At 35.3% G+C, this 18,411-nt stretch overlaps 5 protein-coding genes and 1 long non-coding RNA gene across 9 annotated transcripts in view; 3 read left to right on the top strand and 3 right to left on the bottom strand.

Moving 5' to 3' along the window:
• The first annotated feature begins 986 nt into the window (after positions 1-986).
• LOC105448273 lies at positions 987-3,900 on the top strand. The gene is made up of 2 exons (XR_974221.1): positions 987-1,067; positions 1,149-3,900. It is a non-coding gene; the product is annotated as an uncharacterized LOC105448273 (long non-coding RNA).
• On the bottom strand, positions 3,621-7,858 carry LOC105448329 (serine/threonine-protein phosphatase alpha-2 isoform). The gene is made up of 5 exons (XM_011686876.1): positions 7,609-7,858; positions 6,309-6,440; positions 5,945-6,175; positions 5,504-5,832; positions 3,621-5,405 (listed from the first exon to the last, which is right to left on the bottom strand). Exons 1-5 carry the CDS (start codon positions 7,661-7,663, stop codon positions 5,166-5,168), a joined length of 987 nt encoding a protein of 328 aa, XP_011685178.1. The 5' UTR covers positions 7,664-7,858; the 3' UTR covers positions 3,621-5,165.
• Positions 7,859-8,543: 685 nt separating this feature from the next.
• On the top strand, positions 8,544-10,634 carry LOC105447999 (ran-specific GTPase-activating protein-like). The gene is made up of 4 exons (XM_011686389.1): positions 8,544-8,703; positions 9,247-9,413; positions 9,523-9,809; positions 9,947-10,634. The coding sequence occupies exons 1-4, from the start codon at positions 8,689-8,691 to the stop codon at positions 10,252-10,254; spliced, it is 777 nt and encodes a 258-aa protein (XP_011684691.1). The 5' UTR covers positions 8,544-8,688; the 3' UTR covers positions 10,255-10,634.
• On the bottom strand, positions 10,623-14,027 carry LOC105448091 (endoplasmic reticulum resident protein 29). Its single transcript, XM_011686485.1, has 3 exons — positions 13,403-14,027; positions 12,036-12,434; positions 10,623-11,843 (listed from the first exon to the last, which is right to left on the bottom strand). Exons 1-3 carry the CDS (start codon positions 13,508-13,510, stop codon positions 11,604-11,606), a joined length of 747 nt encoding a protein of 248 aa, XP_011684787.1. The 5' UTR covers positions 13,511-14,027; the 3' UTR covers positions 10,623-11,603.
• Positions 14,028-14,202: 175 nt separating this feature from the next.
• LOC105448157 (retinoblastoma-binding protein 5 homolog) lies at positions 14,203-17,573 on the bottom strand. Of its 2 annotated transcripts, none has more exons than XM_011686691.1 (8): positions 17,357-17,573; positions 16,894-17,223; positions 16,750-16,775; positions 16,487-16,659; positions 16,085-16,313; positions 15,265-15,720; positions 14,752-15,160; positions 14,203-14,641 (listed from the first exon to the last, which is right to left on the bottom strand). In XM_011686691.1, the coding sequence occupies exons 2-8, from the start codon at positions 16,910-16,912 to the stop codon at positions 14,556-14,558; spliced, it is 1,398 nt and encodes a 465-aa protein (XP_011684993.1). In that variant the 5' UTR covers positions 16,913-17,223; positions 17,357-17,573; the 3' UTR covers positions 14,203-14,555. The 2 variants fall into 2 exon arrangements, with proteins under 2 accessions (XP_011684993.1, XP_011684913.1); XM_011686611.1 differs by having other exon boundaries at positions 17,361-17,573.
• Positions 17,574-17,650: 77 nt separating this feature from the next.
• Positions 17,651-18,411, top strand: part of LOC105447778 (probable ATP-dependent RNA helicase DDX55 homolog) — a 3,335-nt gene continuing 2,574 nt past the window's right edge. The window contains exons 1-2 of one of the 3 annotated variants that reach the window (XM_011686007.1): positions 17,651-17,854; positions 18,006-18,113. In XM_011686007.1, the coding sequence (XP_011684309.1) occupies positions 17,756-17,854; positions 18,006-18,113 (207 nt within the window). In that variant the 5' untranslated portion in view covers positions 17,651-17,755. The other 2 variants (XM_011686078.1, XM_011686158.1) reach the window with 2 other exon arrangements.

Genomic DNA, 18,411 nt, shown 5'->3' with positions numbered 1-18,411 from the left:
GTATCAATTACGTGACGAAAAGGTATGAATTATCCACGTGGATTATATCCGTAATCCATGTTGCGAAATTTACTTGAATTGATTCAACTTGATGTGCCTTGTAGTGCACGATCCCTCGACATTTCCAACGTAACGAAAGATTTAATAACGCAAGACGACACCATTCACATTCGCGGATTATTTTCATTGTCATAGTATCCTTGATACATCGATCGATCTCCACTCGAAGGTGTGTACACGTACAATATTATGATTTCTTGGTGCGCGATTTCTGGAAGACGCGCACTTTACTGTCAAAATTATTGTCCGAATAATCGCGATTGTAGATCGTGGATGCGTGGGTCGATCGTAGGTATGATCGTTCGCCGCATGTCGGTATCTCGTAATCTCGCGTAATCCGCTTTCGAAAGCGGGCTTTCATCAGGAAAGTCTCTCCCCCGTTTTCCCGTTCTTTCCGATCTCGTTATTAATGTCGTCGACAACGTAATACGAAACAAGCGCGAATTTCTTCAGCATCTCTCGCGGCTCCTCATTGAAAGAAGATCCGACCGTGATTTCAACGGGCACCGCGACACCGGCGTTCCGATCTCGACCGAGTGCCCGACGAATGCCCGATGTCTCGGCATCGTCGAGACGAAGATCGTTCGCTCTGCCGTGAACAGGACTTGTCCTCACCTCCGTGTCCGGACGTTGACAAGGACGTTTAAAGCTGCGCCTCTCGCGCGCGCGCGCGCGCGCGCTTCTCGAATCTTGGATGAATCGGAAAGAACTCGCCCGAGGCGACTACCCCGCAGCTTATCATCGCGACATCATTCTTTCTCTCCCTCCGAGCAGACAACTCTCGTTCCCTCGCTCCATCTCTCTCTCTCTCTGCTCCGTTTGCGTTTGGAACAGAAAGGATGAAACGAGAGAAACGTATAAGGGAGGAGGGCTTCTTCGAAGATCCTCCTACACAGGCACCCACGCTACCGGTGCTGCTGGACCGCAATGGGATGCTGCCCTCTTCTCCGACGCTAGAAGGCGGAGCCTCGGTCTCGAGTCATCTCGACAAGCCAGAAATGTCAGGGGTAAGTGCAATGGACTCAGGAATGGACTTTTCTATCTTGTCACCCGAGAATAAATATTTCTATTTTATATATTATATGTAGCACTTTATACATACAAGATGGTTCGTTATCGAAGGTGCAATTGGGAATTAGGAAGGAAGGAAGGAAGGAAGGAAGGAAAAATAAAAAATGATGAATTTTATATGAAAAAATTTAATTGAAGAATATTTTTTTCTTGTGTCAAACAAACTTAAAAAAATTGGGAGAGAGAGGGCAGGATTCAAAAAGAGCTAAACTGAGGTTCCGAATCCTTCAATTTAATCACAAATTCTTTTCTTTTCACAGAGTTATTTAATAATATACTATACGTACAATTGTTATAGTGCCGAATGAAATATAATTATACTGTAACTTTTCATTTATAGATCTACATGATGTTTGCTCGTGACTCACTTTAACATTCACAAAATTCTGTATTCTATTAAATACAATATATTAAAGTTTAATATAGTTATACGAACATATACATTATTCGAAAACGAAAGATGTTTTTAGTTCCTGTCAGATCGTTCTTTCATTCCATCGCAAAATTTCATTTAGATTGACCAATCATTGACAATATATGCACGAAAGAAAAAATACTTTTTTATTGATCTCTTGATCTTGGCATTTTGAACAAATTGACGAATTGAAACTTTAAATATCGTAATACACATACACGCATTATACACATGCGCGCGCGTGTATATATAATGAAGCAAATGAGAGAATCGAATTAAATCGTTATTTCTTCGCGTAGAATAGAGTTTCTCATCTCTCTCACGGAATTAAAAATTACTATAAATGTTTGTCAATGTCATCAGTGAAATTTGCAGTTTATTTATAGTGTTATGTGATGAATGTTGTTCCGAAAGAGAAGAATCGTACAATTTTTCGTAAAAAACAAAAATGTATATTATCGGGAAAAGAAAAACATTGAAAATCTTGAAAATTTTCGCTGATTACTCAAAAAATAAAGATTATACGAGATTCGCGAGATGGATGCTTATCGATTTCTTTTAAAATTAGTTTTACTTATATGTATTTTGCAGAAAATAAATTTGAATTCATTCTCCTCCATCTACTCTCCTTTTTTTCTCGCGTGAAGCAGCGCGTAAAGGCGTATCATTTAAGTTTCTTCCCATTTTCATTTCGCATCTTGCATCTCGCGGAGTTTGCATTGGTTTGCGCAATCCTCGCGACTTTGACTAATCTGCTCTTACAATTAGATCACCCGCGTCGTGACGTGCTTCTCCCTCTCGCAACACTTTTGGCATCTCGTTTCGCATCTCGCGACATTTATTGTTAGTACCGACGTATGTACCTCGGTAAGAAAAAAACAATTTCGTTCGAGCATGAACAGTGTGTACTTTTCTTTTGGTCTTCCTGATGCGGCGGTATCGATTCTCCACTTGATATAATTATTAATAAATACAATACTATTTATATTGTATATTATATTTATATATTATATTATACATAACTGTTAATAATGCACTTACACGAGACTGCGATTAGAATCGACAAGTAGAATAATTGTTAATTATGAAGGTATAAGGTTAATTAGAAAGGTAAATAAGTCGAAAATCTTTGGCCGGCTTGTTATTTTATTTTTGGCTAGATTTACGATTTGTATCTATGATACATCTCGCGTGGGTCAAGAGCTACAATTGATATTGTATACTAGCTTTTTTTATACAGGCTTTGAATATCAGAAAATTGAACAAGCTATATAGGTAATTCGCACATGTATCGATTGTAATTGTATCCGATTATTTTAATTGCAGTTTCAATATCTTAATTTTCTTTTTTCTTTTCTTATTCTCTTCCCTAGGCTCTCTCCTCACTTCTTCCGAAAGATTTCAACAGACTTAAAAAAAATATTACGCAACTAGACATTTTACTTGCTGATCAATGGTCTTAATATTGTTCACCGCGGCGTACTTAAATTGAACTCTCTGGTTCAATTATACAAACGATAACGAAAATGCATTGCAAGAAGCTTAATAAGATGAGATAATATGATATTGGTGTTATCGATTTAGCCCTTTTGTACATATACACGTCTCTCTGAATGTGACATAGGTAAAGTTACATCTGCCGGAACGATCGTGTCCAATTAAAAATGTAGCGAGATTAATAGCAAACTTGGAATTACATCTTCATTATATTATTCATTATATTATTCATTATACATATATGTATGTATACATAAATGTATATCTTCGCGACGAGCGGAAACACGTACAGATGTAAAAAATAAACGAATGTCACGAGCGTGTGTTGGTATGTCTACGTACGTGTAGTGTTATATAGATATTATAAATCCATAGTACCTGTTTTGCGTTCGATACATATATGTACGAGATATTCGTGATAGAACGAAATTGAGAGAGCGACATGTCGTATGTAAAGTCACTCGCTCTAAGGATAGATTTTGGAACGAATAAAACTCGATCGAGTAGTGCATACAAGATCGTCTGTTGTTGCGCGTCAGGATGATGGATGCTCTACATCGACTGAAGAAATATGATGGATGTTTTTATGTGAATTTTATTTATAAAAAAGTAATGAATGTACAAGTATGAAGAAAGGAAGCTAAATGTGATTGGTCTCAAGATCCCCGTAATAAGATCCTCACGTCGTAGTTTCTCGTAGCTATCGCGTTTTCTTCCATAATATCGAGGATGAATCTGTGCATTGGTTAATAGGATCGTTGAGGATTAGGATGAACTGAATAAAATGAGTAGCTGAATAAATGGCAGGGAAACGAAGAAGGGGGGGGGGGGGGAGGGAAGAAGAAGGAAAATGATGTTAACAATAGTAATATGTCCTGTTAACAGGACTGTCTCGAGCGAGAGATGGAAAATCTCCCGACCCCAAAAGGCTTCTCCCTTTTCGTATTATTTCGAAAATTAGAATCGACTATCATCAATGACATTAGTGACATCAATCGCTATACGACGCGCGTTCGCGTGTGCTCATTTATTTATTAATCACATGATTATTATCTTTCCACGTTTATATATTGTAGCATCATTGAAATTAATCCAGAGAAGCCTTGCCACCATATAACTGCAATATAAATATTCTCGTTTGTCGCGAGACAATATGTGTATAATGTGAATATTAGTAATTCGTTAACGCTTCGACACTTGCTCTTAAAACAAAATCTCTCGTCTATCTCTCTCTCTCTCTCTCTTTGTATTTCACAATTCACACACACATATAAATGTATATTTATAAAAGTAGGTATGACGTAATAGATGTCGTTTACAAATTTGTGCAACTTACAGAAGTATCAAGCTATAAATACCTATTATACTTCAGGGAATTAAGTCTCTAGATGATCGCTAGTTCATTATTTGTATCGATATCTTCATTAACAGTATACTTACATAATGAAACGAGAGCGCTATGTGTGTGCGTCAGTGTGAGTCAGTGAGTGTTTGTATGTATGCGTATGACTGATTACTAATTATCATATTTTTCTCACGGCATAAAGTGATCAAAAAAGGTCATATCTTTCCTAGAGTAATCAGATATTTGCTATACTCGATGAATGTAAATGCAAATGATGAATAAGCTAAAAGATGCTACGAATGACGAATAGGAAATACGAATTACAATGAAAGTGCCTGGTTCTTCTCTCTACTTCTTATTTTTCAATTGTTAAGAATGTCACGGAAATCACGTAAAATTCTTCCTAATCTTATGATTGATCAATTGTTTTACCACTACTATTTTGTTTTATACGATAACACATTTAGCTACAACATACGCACTATCACTTACTACTTTTGATAAACTCTGTGAAAAGCAACGCCCCTCCGGATTTTCCGATATAGATGTATTTCTGACTGTAATTATTTCCACAGGCTTCGTAGTCAATCAAAAATAATAATAATAATATATAATTATAATAATAATTATTATTATAACTCATCTCTCTCTCTCTCTCTCTCTCTCTTCTCTGTCTGCCTCCTTTTACAAGGTTTTTTTTTAATGTCTTGATAGATGTTGGGTCGGGCGGTAGCAGTTGTAAGATCCTAAGCATTCGAAAAGATAAATCTAAGAACTTCACTTCTTCTTATTTTTGTTGTTTGCACCCCGCGGTGGCGTCACAGGCCGTCCAGCATTCAGACCACCGTAAGTAAATTTCCTCTTATCGGCCGGTTTCAAAATTTGGAAACTGCACATGAGAGTCTCGTCCACTGACATCATGGCACCTGCATTGTCAAACTCGCCGCAGTAGTTCGGAGCCGAGAACAGTGTCACTAATTGCCGTTTGGCAAAAAATTCATAACCATCTTCCACCACCTGAATAAGTATTCAATTTCAAGATATAATACTTGAAAAATGTCATGAAAATTAATCAAAGTATATAAAATATAAAATAATATGTTAAAAATGTTTACCTGATGCGCACGACATATAAGATCAAAGTCATGTTTGTGTAAAAACTTGGCAACGACTTCTGCGCCGAAAGTGAACGATACACCACGATCGTTTTCGCCCCAACCCATAGTGTCTTTATCGGGATCGGACCACAATAAATCACAGAGCAATCCCTGATCAGGTACATCCGTCGGTCGCATGATACGTCTGATCTGCTCCATGCTTTGCAGATCCGGACTCAAGCCTCCATGGCAGCAAAATATCTTTTCATCTACTATCGCAGCAACAGGTAGGCAATTGAAGCAATCGGTAAATGTTTTCCACAGTTTAATATTGTAACGACGTTTACCTAAAATACAATTGTATTAGTAGGAATAGAACAAGTAAGCTCTACCCATCCAACAATTGAAAAAAGAATATCACGAGAAATATTATTCCTCTCTGATGGGATATATACTTACATTCATCATAAAATCCATATATCCTATTAATGGACGCGCATTCATGATTTCCTCTCAACAAGAAAAAATTTTCTGGATACTTGATCTTATAGGCAAGAAGGAGACAGATAGTCTCCAATGATTGTTTCCCTCTATCAACGTAATCTCCTAAGAAAAGGTAGTTGCTTTCGGGAGGAAAACCGCCATATTCGAACAATCGCAACAAATCGTAGTATTGTCCATGTATATCACCTTATGAAAAAAAATTATACGGGATCTTTAAATAATTCAATATTACTAAATGTTAGCGAAATTATATTATTATACATGTAATTTTTCTCGGAATCTCAGTTTAATCCAGGTTAATGCATATTTATTTACTTACCACATATTTTCAATGGTGCTTCGAGTTCTAACAGGATGGGTTGTGATAGAAAAATTTCACGTGATTTCAGACACAGTCCTCTAATCTCCACTTCCGTCAGCTGAACATTTTTGCCTGGTCTTGCTCCTCGTACTAAACAACGATGGAAAAATAATGTTTTTGTGATGGTAATATGAAGTAACGTGAAAAATCGTTACGTTAGAAGTATCATAAATTTGATATCGTCGTCGATTTCTAATATAATTATTAAAATATATTGAAAAATAATAGGATAATATAGAGAAAGAGTACATTGACACCAAACATCTTTCTTTAGCCAATACTTATGTTATTATAACAATGCAAATGCTGTCTAAAATAATAATTAATTTATTTCATCACCTTTATTATTTCTTTTTCAAAAATGTATACTACATGTAAACTAGAGCTAAACAATCTTATTGTAAGATATTCTGTGAAATATATATCGTCTAATGCTAAATCTCTCATCAATTTTGCATCAATCTGTATATTCTGATATTCTATGTATAGCTGCAAAAAATTCAGAGTTGGGCATTTAAGAACGAATGAGTTATTCGAAAGGATAATGTAACATTGTACTTATAAATAAGAGAATCATATTTTGGAAGAAAACGTCTGCCTTATCAATTCAATACTTGTTCATGCTTGTAGTGGTTACTTTTCTAATATTTAAAGTAACATTAATGCGAAAACAAAATGGCTTGGGTATGGGTAAGGGTAAGACAGTACAGTGCTCTCCTAAATAAAAGACTCTCTTGGCGAGGCTAAACATTTCACCGAACGGACTTGGTCCAGAACCGCAGCGAGACGCGTATTCGCGGTTGTCAAACGCGCGTTTTTGTGTAAACAAACTAACGCGCGTGCTATTCGGTGACGAGAGTCGATTGGAACGCGTTCATCGTTTTCGAGGACATTGCGTAACGACGACGACGGGAACGGGAGATAATGGTTAATAGTTGGGATGGCGTTTCGATGTGCCCTTGAGTGTGTGTGTGCGTGTGTATGTGGTGAGATAGAGGGATAGGAGGGAGAAGAGGGAGGGAGAGGGGAAGAGAGTGAGCAAGAGAGACCGGGTCAGGGCGGGCATCGTCGTGGCGTGGCATGTCCGAGAGTAGCGAGGAAAATTGCGGGCATGAAGGAAACGCGCGGGGGGTAACGGAGATGACGGGCGGCGAGCCGTGCGAGCGATGCTCGCCGCGCTGCATCGCCGCCAGCACCACCACCCCCTCTCCCCCCTTCTCTTCGTCCCGACCAGCGTACAGCGATCGACCAGTTTTACCTTCCAAGAGCCGAGCAATGATGTTGTCGATGTTCAATTTGTCGGTCTCAGCCATCGGGCCGGAGTCTCGTACGCGTCCCGAACTTGACACAGGGCACCTTACTGCAGAGATGATGGTCGGTCCACCGAAATTTTTCGCTTGTGTGCCGCACAACACGGAATCGCGCTCGCGGCTTCGTACAAGTTACTCGCAATGGCCGTCCGGATAACCGCGCCGCGCCGCGCACTCCACTCCCTTTCGCCTCGCCTCGCCTTTCCTCTCCTCACCGCTCCGCAACACTCTGCTCCGCACCGCACCGCACCGCACCACTCTGTACCACACCACCTCTGTCGTACTTTGTCGCTCCCCTGTGCTGTGCCTACTGTCTAGTGTCTACTCGCTTGGGCTTGACTCGCTTCCTCGATATCACGCGATATCGCCGAGAGACACAAGGTCTGTTCGCGTTGCTTGCACTTTTTGCACTCGGGGAGTCTTCTCTCTCTCTCTCTCTCTCTCTCTACAATGCCAGAATATAAATTTATCTCTTTTTAAGTACAAAATTTTTAGGGACTTGAAGCAGTTGCGACACTGCGACAAGCCAACAAATATATCTCGATCTCTCGAATACACTCGACTGATTCGACAATCTCGACATGCGCATCGCCACTGATCGCCAATCGCCACTCGTCTAATGGACAAATCTTGAGGTGTGCTCGTTCAAGTGCTCCTCAAATGTATCATTTTATCCCCAGCTTGTTTAACATTCAGTTACAACACAACAAGGAAAAAATAATATGATCTGGGTGACACTTGGGTGAAAATACTGGGAATAGTGGAAATTGTCCAAATGCACCCTTCAAATAGGGGAAATGTATATGTTCGATTTCTCGATGTGACTTTGGAATGAAGACATCGATATATGTAAATCGATTGTCGAAATCAATCAGTCACGCCGACATCGACAATAGCCAGTCAGTAGCCACCGAACGCGAACGGTTATCATCTGTACTGTACGATCATACGCAATTGTCGGCGATTGTGTAAATTTCTATATAACATTTTGTAGCATCGTCTAGCCAACGTCGATAAAAGAATAAAAGATGCCGGAGAACGTGGTACGTACATACATACATATATCTTGACAAAATTCCTTTTCTTTCACGTTTTTTATCCAAATTAATATACAGATCGTCACGATTAATTACGAATGTACAAGATTATATCGTGGACAATGGATTATGTTGCGTATTATTTTTATAAACGTAAATGCATCCAAGATAAATATTGTGCGTTTTCTTCGATGACATATAGATAACATTTACTTTAATCTGAATTTTCTTACGATTTTTCTCTCTTGTATATATTTAGAAATAAACGAAAACTAATTAATCTATCTTTAAAGGCTTGTTTGCGTTGCCTGAAAATTTTTGCACTTTAAACGAAATAAATTATATTAAAGCGCGTTGAAGAGAGAGAGAGAGAGAGAGAGAGAAAGCGAAGCGATTCAGTGCAAAAAAGTGCAAGCAACGCAAACAGTAGGCTTAATATATTTTTATTATTAGATTTCAATTAAAATTTGACATTTTTTTTTTAATTGTAAGCATTCTGAAGTTGGACTATTTTGAATAAACATAAAAGCATTACTTTTTGTTTTTAAGCTAAATGGTGATCATGTTGACGTAAAAGAGGCCAACTGTGAGTCTCAAGATAATGATGAAGAGAATACTGAAAACATTCATTTTGATGTCCATTTTGAACCTATAATTTCATTACCCTTGATTGAACTAGCTACCAATGAAGAAGACGAAACAGAGATGTTAAAGCTGTAAGTAATTAATGCTGAATAACATTTATTAAGGATTTTGATTTCAATCATTGATTTAATCAAGATTGATCAAGACAATGTACATGAATTTTTTTTCTATGATTTCCAGACGGGCAAAGTTGTACCGTTATGATACGTCGAGCAATCCTGCAGAATGGAAGGAACGTGGCACAGGAGAGGTCAAACTACTAAAACACAAGACAAAAAATACAGTTCGAGTGGTGATGCGCAGAGACAAAACTCTTAAGATCTGTGCAAATCATTTTGTCACTCCATGGATGGAATTGAAACCAAATTGTGGCAGTGATAGAGCATGGGTTTGGAGTGTACTTGCTGATTATGCTGACGAACAACTCAAGGCAGAATTATTTGCGATACGTTTCGCAAATGCTGAAAGTAAGTTCTAAACGGTTACATCAAATTATAAGCTTGCGCATATTTTGTGTATGTGTTGTAAAGCATCATTACCATTATTGTATGCAATAATATTGTAGAATCATATGTTTATGCATTATTTCACTTGCTTATGATAGATGCATCGCTGTGGAAGGAGGCGTTTGAAAAAGCTCAGAAGATTGTAGGATCTGATTGTGAGATTTATGCTGGTAAAAACAATTCGGAACAAAAGCGTGTTGAAAGTGACAGCGAATCCAGCAGCGATGTAAGTTATGTAAGCGAAAGTACTGATAACGAAGATCAAACTAAATCATTCAAGCGAACTGAAAATTGTGACGCAATTTCTCAACAAAAGGATATTGAGAAAGAAATAGTAACGAATGAAGATGAATTAATCAACGAAATCACAAAGTTAAAAGTGATAAATGAAGGGCACGAAAAGTAATAATTATCTCAATGACACGAACGTATGTATGTGTGTTGTATGTATGTATGTATGTATGTATGTGTTTAACATAGAGTTTCACATCAAAAGAATTCATCCATTCTAACATTGTGTGCGCAGATATATATTACATACCATTGTTTCATTATTTGAATATATGTAGATGTATAGCATTTTTAGCAATAGTACTGTGTGGAAAAGCTTATTAAATTTCCAAGTGACAAAACCGTATTTAGGTATATAAACGTACTATCTGTAATTTTTCAAATTTAGAATTGAGACTAAATTCATATAAAGTTACATAAGGAATGTATGTGAGGGAATGTATATTGACTCTGTCGAGAAACGAATAAATACAACGACAATTGTACGAACAGAAAGCTCTCCGTATTTTATTTATTCATTATTTCACAAAGATGATTCGTTTATGCATATTATATCACATGTTTTTTTTGATAGTAATTACGCGTTACCTTAAAAAGAATGAATATTATATATTGAAAGAGTATGTAATATAAAATTGATCCACTTGTCTACTTTTTTTTATGATGTGTCATCTTACTTATCCACAACCTGGCAATCTTATATTTTCTTAGAGAATATTTTTAATCATTCTTTTAAATTGTCTACTGCTATTTTATATGCTTTATGTAATACATATAATACTAAATTAACTTAACACATTTCTTGCTTATCTATTAGATCCATAAATTTGAGATTTTGCATGAACGTCTAAATTATGTGACTATAAATCAAAAGAGATTAAACGAATTGAACAATTGAATGATTTTTATTTAATGGTCATTGTCAATGGATCAAATATGTCGTGAGTCGGAAAGGACGGAGGCTGGCTCGGCTTCCAACGAGACTCAATTTCAGATACACAAGCAATAAATATAAATATTAAATGACTGATTTGAGTGATTTGACAAACGGACAGATAGTCTTGGATATGAGAATTATATATTTTCAATATTTATTGCCTATTTTTACTTTATATTCATCTGTATTTTCTGTACAGAAGAAAAAATAAATACTAATTGCATGAAATAGTGAATCACGTTGCATTTTGCGTTTGCCCATAGAGTACAAAGCAAGCGAGAAATATTTCGTTACAGAGGAATGGACCAAGGAATGCAAAATAATCTTTCAAGTAATAGTAGTGTCTTTTAAATAAAAAATAAAGTGTGTATCTTAATACATGCGCGGTTCCTGTTTCTACAGCCACTTTATAAAACTTGATCTTGAACTTGAAAATATGTATAACGTATCAATCGACACACTCGGACTAAAATTTGGTTGCTAGGTTACTTATTGTTAGGCTGATAATTAATAATTTGAATACAGCTCTATAGCTCATCCCTCGCTGAAAAAGATTGCAAGATGTTTCGTCTCTCTTCCATCGTACGCTTCTTTTGATCAGACAATTTTCCTCTATAAAGAAGCCCCTGTACTCGCGTTTCTTCCGTTTGTACAAATACATCTCCTCGCTCCAGGATCTTCTCCATAGTCTTGACATAAATTTTTGCTGCCTCTCGTTGCTCTTCCGGTAGAGTTTCTTCAAAGATTCTTGCCTTCTTCAATATGTCCTAGGAAAAATAATAAACATGTTTCATAGAGGAATATAATATGATGGTACATGGTAAATGTGTGAAGTGGGGAATTATTTTAATCTTTGCTTGAATATTTTCAAATTCAAAAATACATTTATGACAAAGCCGCACGCATTTTAGCACCAATAAAATATACTCGAGTCGTCTTGTGGTTTTTTAAATTCTTACCTGCCTGTCCTGCTCTCCCGCAGCTTTAAATTCTTCGGCTAGCTTATCCAGCCGTTGTACGCATCCTGGTAGGCCCAAGTACACTCTCGATCTAGATCTGATAAATCTCTTCAAGTATTCGCCCGTAAAATCGGAATCTCTCTCAGGAGTGAAACTGATTGGTGCCGATTTGCCTTGTATAAATAGTAAAACTACTGGAAAGTCATCTTTCTTAATGTTGTAACGTTGCGCCAGATCAGAATTATCCTTATTGCCAAAGTCCTTCACACCCACTGTGGCTATCAGGAGATCCTGCGAATCTTTGGTATCGGCAGCTACGGTCGCGTATTGTTCGTGCTTGCCACCATATGGAAATGCGACATCGAATTTAACAAGCACTGCCTTGAACTTGGGAATAACCTGCATGAAAAATGTTTATTAATAGAGACAATTATAACTCTTGTCAAGTTGAATATTACAAATGTGTAATATGTGAATGTGTGAGTGTAAAATATTTAACATATTATATATAATTATTTTCATATTAAGAATGTAAGAATAAATGTAGAATATGAGTTTTCCATATGTAATCATAAAATAAAATATCAAATCTAATGATTTGTAGTTTCAAGAAATTTCACTTTATCAATTATATTATCACATCCTCTATATTTGTAATCTACAATTTGTATCTACAATTATTTGTGCACATAATTATTAAAAAAAGGTATATTTTATAGCATTAAAATAGGTATCATAAAATTGTATATTAAAAGAAACGCTTTTATCAATGCATACGTTCAATCGATTTGTTGGAGTTTAGCAGAATCTATATACATACATATATATTTTTGTCGTAAATAAAAAAATGCTTATAAATCAAAGTACATATAATGATAATGGAACTTGCTAACAATAACAGATGTAGGTAACCATAGTAATTTTTAATCATATTTTTCTCAATATAGTAGACATAAATACATATATTTACGTGCACGCATATACACATCAAATGTGTGCAAGCAATACAAAAAATATGCTAAATTATATAATATTACAAGGTTACTCAAATATAAAACAATGTTTTTAACAATTTTTATCATTAATAATTATCGTTAATTTTATTCATTCTAGTTAGATGCTGATGCGAGAACAAATAAAAATTTTCTTAATAAATCACACACGCACACACACAGAGAAAATTTTTAATACATATAATATATATATATATATATATATATATATATATATATACACATATACATATACTTATTGATACATGTATGTACGCAGTACATGGTTATAAATTAAGAATTGTGCCAATTTTGGTATATGTCATTTCATATGAAAATTCTAGATAAAATTCTGAACTTTTCATAATTTCGTACCTTGTCGAACGAATATGAATCCAAGGGCACACATCCTTTGCAGTCATCACCGACGATAACGTGCGAAGCAGCGATGACGAGAATGAGTACAAGACCCGATCGAATCATGATGGGTAAAAACCGCGACGTTTGTGCAACTACTTGATTATATCTCTCTAATTAGATCATCAGTTTCCTCAAATTAATCAATTAACTATTCCGCTCTTTTGCGAAATCAGACGATAATTATCCTATTTTTCTCATATATCCGCGAGTAACACACTCGTGAAACACGCACGTGTAACACGAAACAGCAACGTGTCTGCAGTTCAACGAACCGGCTCCGTTCTCGATTAGAGGTTAGAGTTGTAATTGTTGATTGTTATCGAGTCTGATCGAGACAAGTACCCTGCACCAAATTCATCCAAGCGCATCAAGTATCAGATAGAGTGGAAAATCCTATACGTCCCTATTAATTTACTTTTGCATATACGCGGTCAATCTCCTCTATTCTAACATCTTTTGGACTAATTTTTCCTTCATAGGTATCAAATCAGCTGTTTTTTCTTGTTTTGTTTGTTTTCTTTAATTAAACTAGAAAATTTTCTTCCTCCTTTCCAGCTCTCCTACTCCTACTTTTAAGCTCCTACTGTTCGCATTCGCCATATGACAAACATAAAATATGACAATTCATAAAAATGAAAGAACGAGTAGAAAACGTAGACATTTCTCACTCAGTACGCATGTGCCGCCATGTGCCATCCCAATCCTAGTGTCACTGAACAAGAATAGGGATCAAGGGAAAACTCTTGGTCTTTTTGTTTTTAATTCAGGAAAATTGCTTTTTTTATCGCAATAACTAGATTTTTCATGCACAATCGCAGTTTCACTGACTTTTTATATAAAGGAAGAAATATTTAAGGAAAGGAATTAAGTTACAGATTACTTCTATATAATAATGTTTTTGGCAACGGTAGAATCAGAATTTTTTGAAATTTGTTCAAAATTCATTACTTTTTGTTGTAACCAATTTTTACCAATTTATCATACACTTTTACTTTTTTTTCTTTTAAAACTTGTTCTAAAAATGGCCAACAATCTTTCATATTTTTCTCATAACTAGATACTGTAAGTGAATTTTTTATCGTTACCAATATCTCTCTCATATATTAAATCATTTTCCCTTTTTATATTCTAGTCTTGGTCTTCCCTTCTTCGTCGTTGGCTTATCCTTTCCTTTATTTAACAAGGGATGTGTTTCTGCAAATTTTATTAATTCCTTAGATTACCGGTATAAAAGTTTAGCTATCATAGATGCTTAAAAATTGTGTTACAAGCACACTTTTTTCTTTATGCAGGTGAGAGCTTACCGTCAATCGGTGCCCCCTGTAAATCTATATCGTGTGAACGATGTTTCTTCATTGGCGGTTCGTGTGGCGTTACTTGATTATCCTCGGAATCTTCCACATCTGGAGATATAGGTAGAAATTGAAGAGAACCAATATCTTCAGTTTCTTCATCAGAGCTGCAAAATGCAGCAACTCTGTCAATTGATGCAACGTCAACTTCTATTTCTTCATCCTGAGCCTCTTCTCCTTGTACAACAGACTTATCTTCGTCACTCAAATCAAATTCACTTTCCCTTTCCTCGTATTCAACATTTTCATCCAACTCTTTGAAATCCGGCGCAAACGCAGACCAATTCTCCACCTGATTTTGTGCCCAAATTGAAACTACGCCTGATGATATGGATGCGATTATTGGCCTCACTGGGTGCCACTGGACGATAGAGGGAGAAAATAGAAGATATTAATGAGAAATATCATAGTAACTATACATTTATTTTATTTTTTTCTCTCTCTCTCTCTCTCTCTTTTTCTTACCACAACATCGAGTAAAAGCTCGCCTTTAGTTCCATGTAAAATTTTCACCAAATTTCCTATACTCTTTTCCCATACGTACAATGCGTGTTGTCTCGCTGATCCAGCGCACACATATTCTCCGTCGCCCGAGAAGCAACATTTTTTCCACATTGTTTTATTTACAAGATCTTGCAATTTTTGTATTGGCTCAGGTTCGCCATCCTTACCACACGCTAATATTTCAGTACTGTCATATACGCGAATGACTCTATCAGCGGTATTAACTAAAAAACAGGAGCCTCGTCGTGCAAATTCTATACTTTTTACTGCTGTGTTGCTAGCAGTACCTTGCGTTATTTTGTAAGAGGCTTTTACATTTAATGTCTCAGCGTCAAGAACTAAAACTCTTCCGCGAGCATTTCCTGTATACACATAATCTCCGCGTCGATCAAATGATGCTACTATGTTTAAATCACTCTGAAATTAGACCAATATTATTTTTATTTTATTCTCGTATCATAATTTCAATTGATATTTCAGTTAATAGCATTACTTTAAATCAGTATAAATTTCTAAAAATTCTTTCCTTTCACATGTAGGATGTGAAAAGATTTAATTGATATTAATTTTTTAACATTGACGTTTTGCTAAGAAAAATTGAAACGTTCTCGATCGAGGAATAAAACCATATATCTATCCTTTTTATGAATTTTTGCAAATATATATATTATAATGTACTACGAATATGTAATATGAATATGCAAATATTAGCGCATTAGTGAGATTAGTGTATGTTGTGAGTGATGTTAATATCAAACAATATATGTTATATATTACATACATCTTCATCAAGTGGTATAACTCTATGTGTTCCTTCGACATCAACCATAACAGCAGCATGGCGCATTGGACATACTAAAAACTTGTTGAGATTTCTTGGATGAAACTGTACTTTTAATATTGGAGAAGGAAATCTATATTTTTGATCACACTCTCCAGATAAAACATCCCATATACATACATTATTGTCTGTTGATGCACTTAATAACTTGTGACCATTTCTAGACCAACTGAAAAATACAACTATTGGTTAATACTTAATTTTTCTTCTAAACAATTTCTTTTTTATTATATTGCCTTATCTTTATCTAAATCATCTTATATACAATTTTAGAAAGTTATAACTATATATACAACCTGTAATCTTTTGTAATCTTATAATCTATGTTACGAGGTCTCTTACCTCAATGAACATACTGGATGTACGTGTGCACTGATAATTTTAGCTATGCCACGAGTCAAAAAATCCCAAATGACTATTCTTCCATCGTTGCATCCAACAGCAAGTAATGTTCCTCTTTTATTAAATGTACAGGTTACAGCAAGGGATATACAATCTAACGTACCATCAAATTCCTAATAAAAATTATCATGAAATAATGAAGAAATGTTTATGTATCTAATTATTTCATTAGTAAAATCACAATTAACATTGTATAAACTTACTTCTGGGTAGTTTTGACCGAATGACTCTGTAAAAAAAAATTATACACATATAATTGTTAGAATGAATATTATAAAGCAATGTACTAAAAAATTTAAATTTTATTATTATTATTAGCCACACATATCTCATAATTATTTATTTACCTAATAGTTCCAAGTTCATTTTCGGACAAAACCGATTTTTGTTTTTTATGTTGTACACGCTATATTCTTGTCAGCTTTAATGGAGTATTCTCACTGCAGCTAAAGGGCTAAAGCTGCTTTTTCATACGAGCGAAGAAAAGCTAGTGTTTTACTCCATTCAAATTCAAATCCAGCGTTGACAAGTTTAAAGCTTTCGCCTCCTTTTTTAATTTTTTTATGGAGCGTATCTTTGTTGACTACTATGCGGTGCAAGTCGCATAAAGAGTCGCGTGTTGACTGTTGCTGTCACATCGATAACGTAGATTTGTCAACTCCATCTAGTCCATCTTTCTGTAAGCGCCAATAGAACACAGTTATTATAGCACCGTGACGAGATACTAGCTGCTGTTAAAGAGACCGCAATCCTAAATTTTATATACATATATGTATATGTATGTATGTACATACATACATATATACATACATACGTTACACATTGCAATGTATGCGTCTAATTAATTGACTCGACCACATCCATTCTTTCTACTCTCTGCCTATGATTTTATTGACAGTGTCAGAAAATGTAGCCACGTAGTTCCCATCTCTGCAAAAGTGAACGTAATGGCGGTAGTGTCTGTGGACAGGCAAGTCGCCGGTCCTATGAAAACGTGATACATACATACATACATACATACATACATGCATGCATCATGCATACACAGTATACTACATGATATGTATATGTTTGTATCGTGGTATACTACATATACATACGCAGAGACAGGCAGTGCATAACAGTGCATATTGATGATTGATATTTTACAAGAATAGGACAAATTATTTCGAGATAAATATAGGGACGTGTAAAAAGAAGAAAATCATAATGAAAACACAAAAGTGGGAGGAATTGGATGTGCGACTGAGTGATCCTATACTGAGAACACTCAAACAATTGAGATTTTTCAATATGACACCAGTTCAGGTTATACATAATAATACTATGACACCATGCGATAAAAACATGTTAATATATAAATGTAGAAAAAATTGTGTGGCGCGCGCGCGCGCGCGATCGTATGTATACATTTATGTATTATTTATTGTTATATTTGTTATATTTTTTATATTTGTAGGCAGCTTGTATACCGTTGTTATTAAATGGTAAAGATGTTGCCGCAGAAGCAATTACGGGCAGTGGCAAGACACTCGCTTTTCTTATTCCTCTGTTGGAGATGTTACAAGTAATCTTTCATTTCTTACATTATGCATTTATCTTCTTAAACGTTTAGAAAATTTGGCGTATTTTTTCTTAATTTTGTAATTACAATATACATACAATTGATTTTATAAAATTGTATTCACAATAAGTAGGTATCACTTATGTACATATATAAAGATATAGCAGATTAAGCTAAAGATTTCAATTATTAATAATAACTTAAAATGGAAGTTAATTTCAGTTAATTAAAGCTTTAATTCATTTCTTTTTTTTGGCAGATTTAGTATAGCAAAATGATCTATATATATATATATATATAT

This window comes from Wasmannia auropunctata, unplaced genomic scaffold (genome assembly GCF_000956235.1).
Source record: "Wasmannia auropunctata unplaced genomic scaffold, wasmannia.A_1.0 LD336116.1, whole genome shotgun sequence".
NCBI lineage: Eukaryota > Metazoa > Arthropoda > Insecta > Hymenoptera > Formicidae > Wasmannia > Wasmannia auropunctata.
Note: the sequence above shows the minus strand (reverse complement) of the source record. Positions and strands in the feature narration are given on the sequence as shown.

What these genes read in the sequence shown, in the direction of transcription:
- LOC105448091 (XM_011686485.1), bottom strand. Translation starts at nt 13,510, where the DNA reads ATGATTCGATCGGGTCTTGTACTCATTCTCGTCATCGCTGCTTCGCAC. An exon ending in ATTCATATTCGTTCGACAAG is followed by an intron (nt 12,435 to 13,402) that starts GTACGAAATTAT and finishes TTTTTCATGCAG; the next exon opens with GTTATTCCCAAGTTCAAGGC. An exon ending in CGGGAGAGCAGGACAGGCAG is followed by an intron (nt 11,844 to 12,035) that starts GTAAGAATTTAA and finishes TATTTTTCCTAG; the next exon opens with GACATATTGAAGAAGGCAAG.
- LOC105448329 (XM_011686876.1), bottom strand. Translation starts at nt 7,663, where the DNA reads ATGGCTGAGACCGACAAATTGAACATCGACAACATCATTGCTCGGCTC. An exon ending in ATATGGATTTTATGATGAAT is followed by an intron (nt 5,833 to 5,944) that starts GTAAGTATATAT and finishes ATTGTATTTTAG; the next exon opens with GTAAACGTCGTTACAATATT. An exon ending in TTATATGTCGTGCGCATCAG is followed by an intron (nt 5,406 to 5,503) that starts GTAAACATTTTT and finishes ATACTTATTCAG; the next exon opens with GTGGTGGAAGATGGTTATGA.
- LOC105448157 (XM_011686691.1), bottom strand. An exon ending in TTATACCACTTGATGAAGAT is followed by an intron (nt 15,721 to 16,084) that starts GTATGTAATATA and finishes GTCTAATTTCAG; the next exon opens with AGTGATTTAAACATAGTAGC. An exon ending in ACAGGGGGCACCGATTGACG is followed by an intron (nt 14,642 to 14,751) that starts GTAAGCTCTCAC and finishes TAAAATTTGCAG; the next exon opens with AAACACATCCCTTGTTAAAT.
- LOC105447999 (XM_011686389.1), top strand. An exon ending in GAAACAGAGATGTTAAAGCT is followed by an intron (nt 9,414 to 9,522) that starts GTAAGTAATTAA and finishes TATGATTTCCAG; the next exon opens with ACGGGCAAAGTTGTACCGTT. An exon ending in ACGTTTCGCAAATGCTGAAA is followed by an intron (nt 9,810 to 9,946) that starts GTAAGTTCTAAA and finishes TGCTTATGATAG; the next exon opens with ATGCATCGCTGTGGAAGGAG.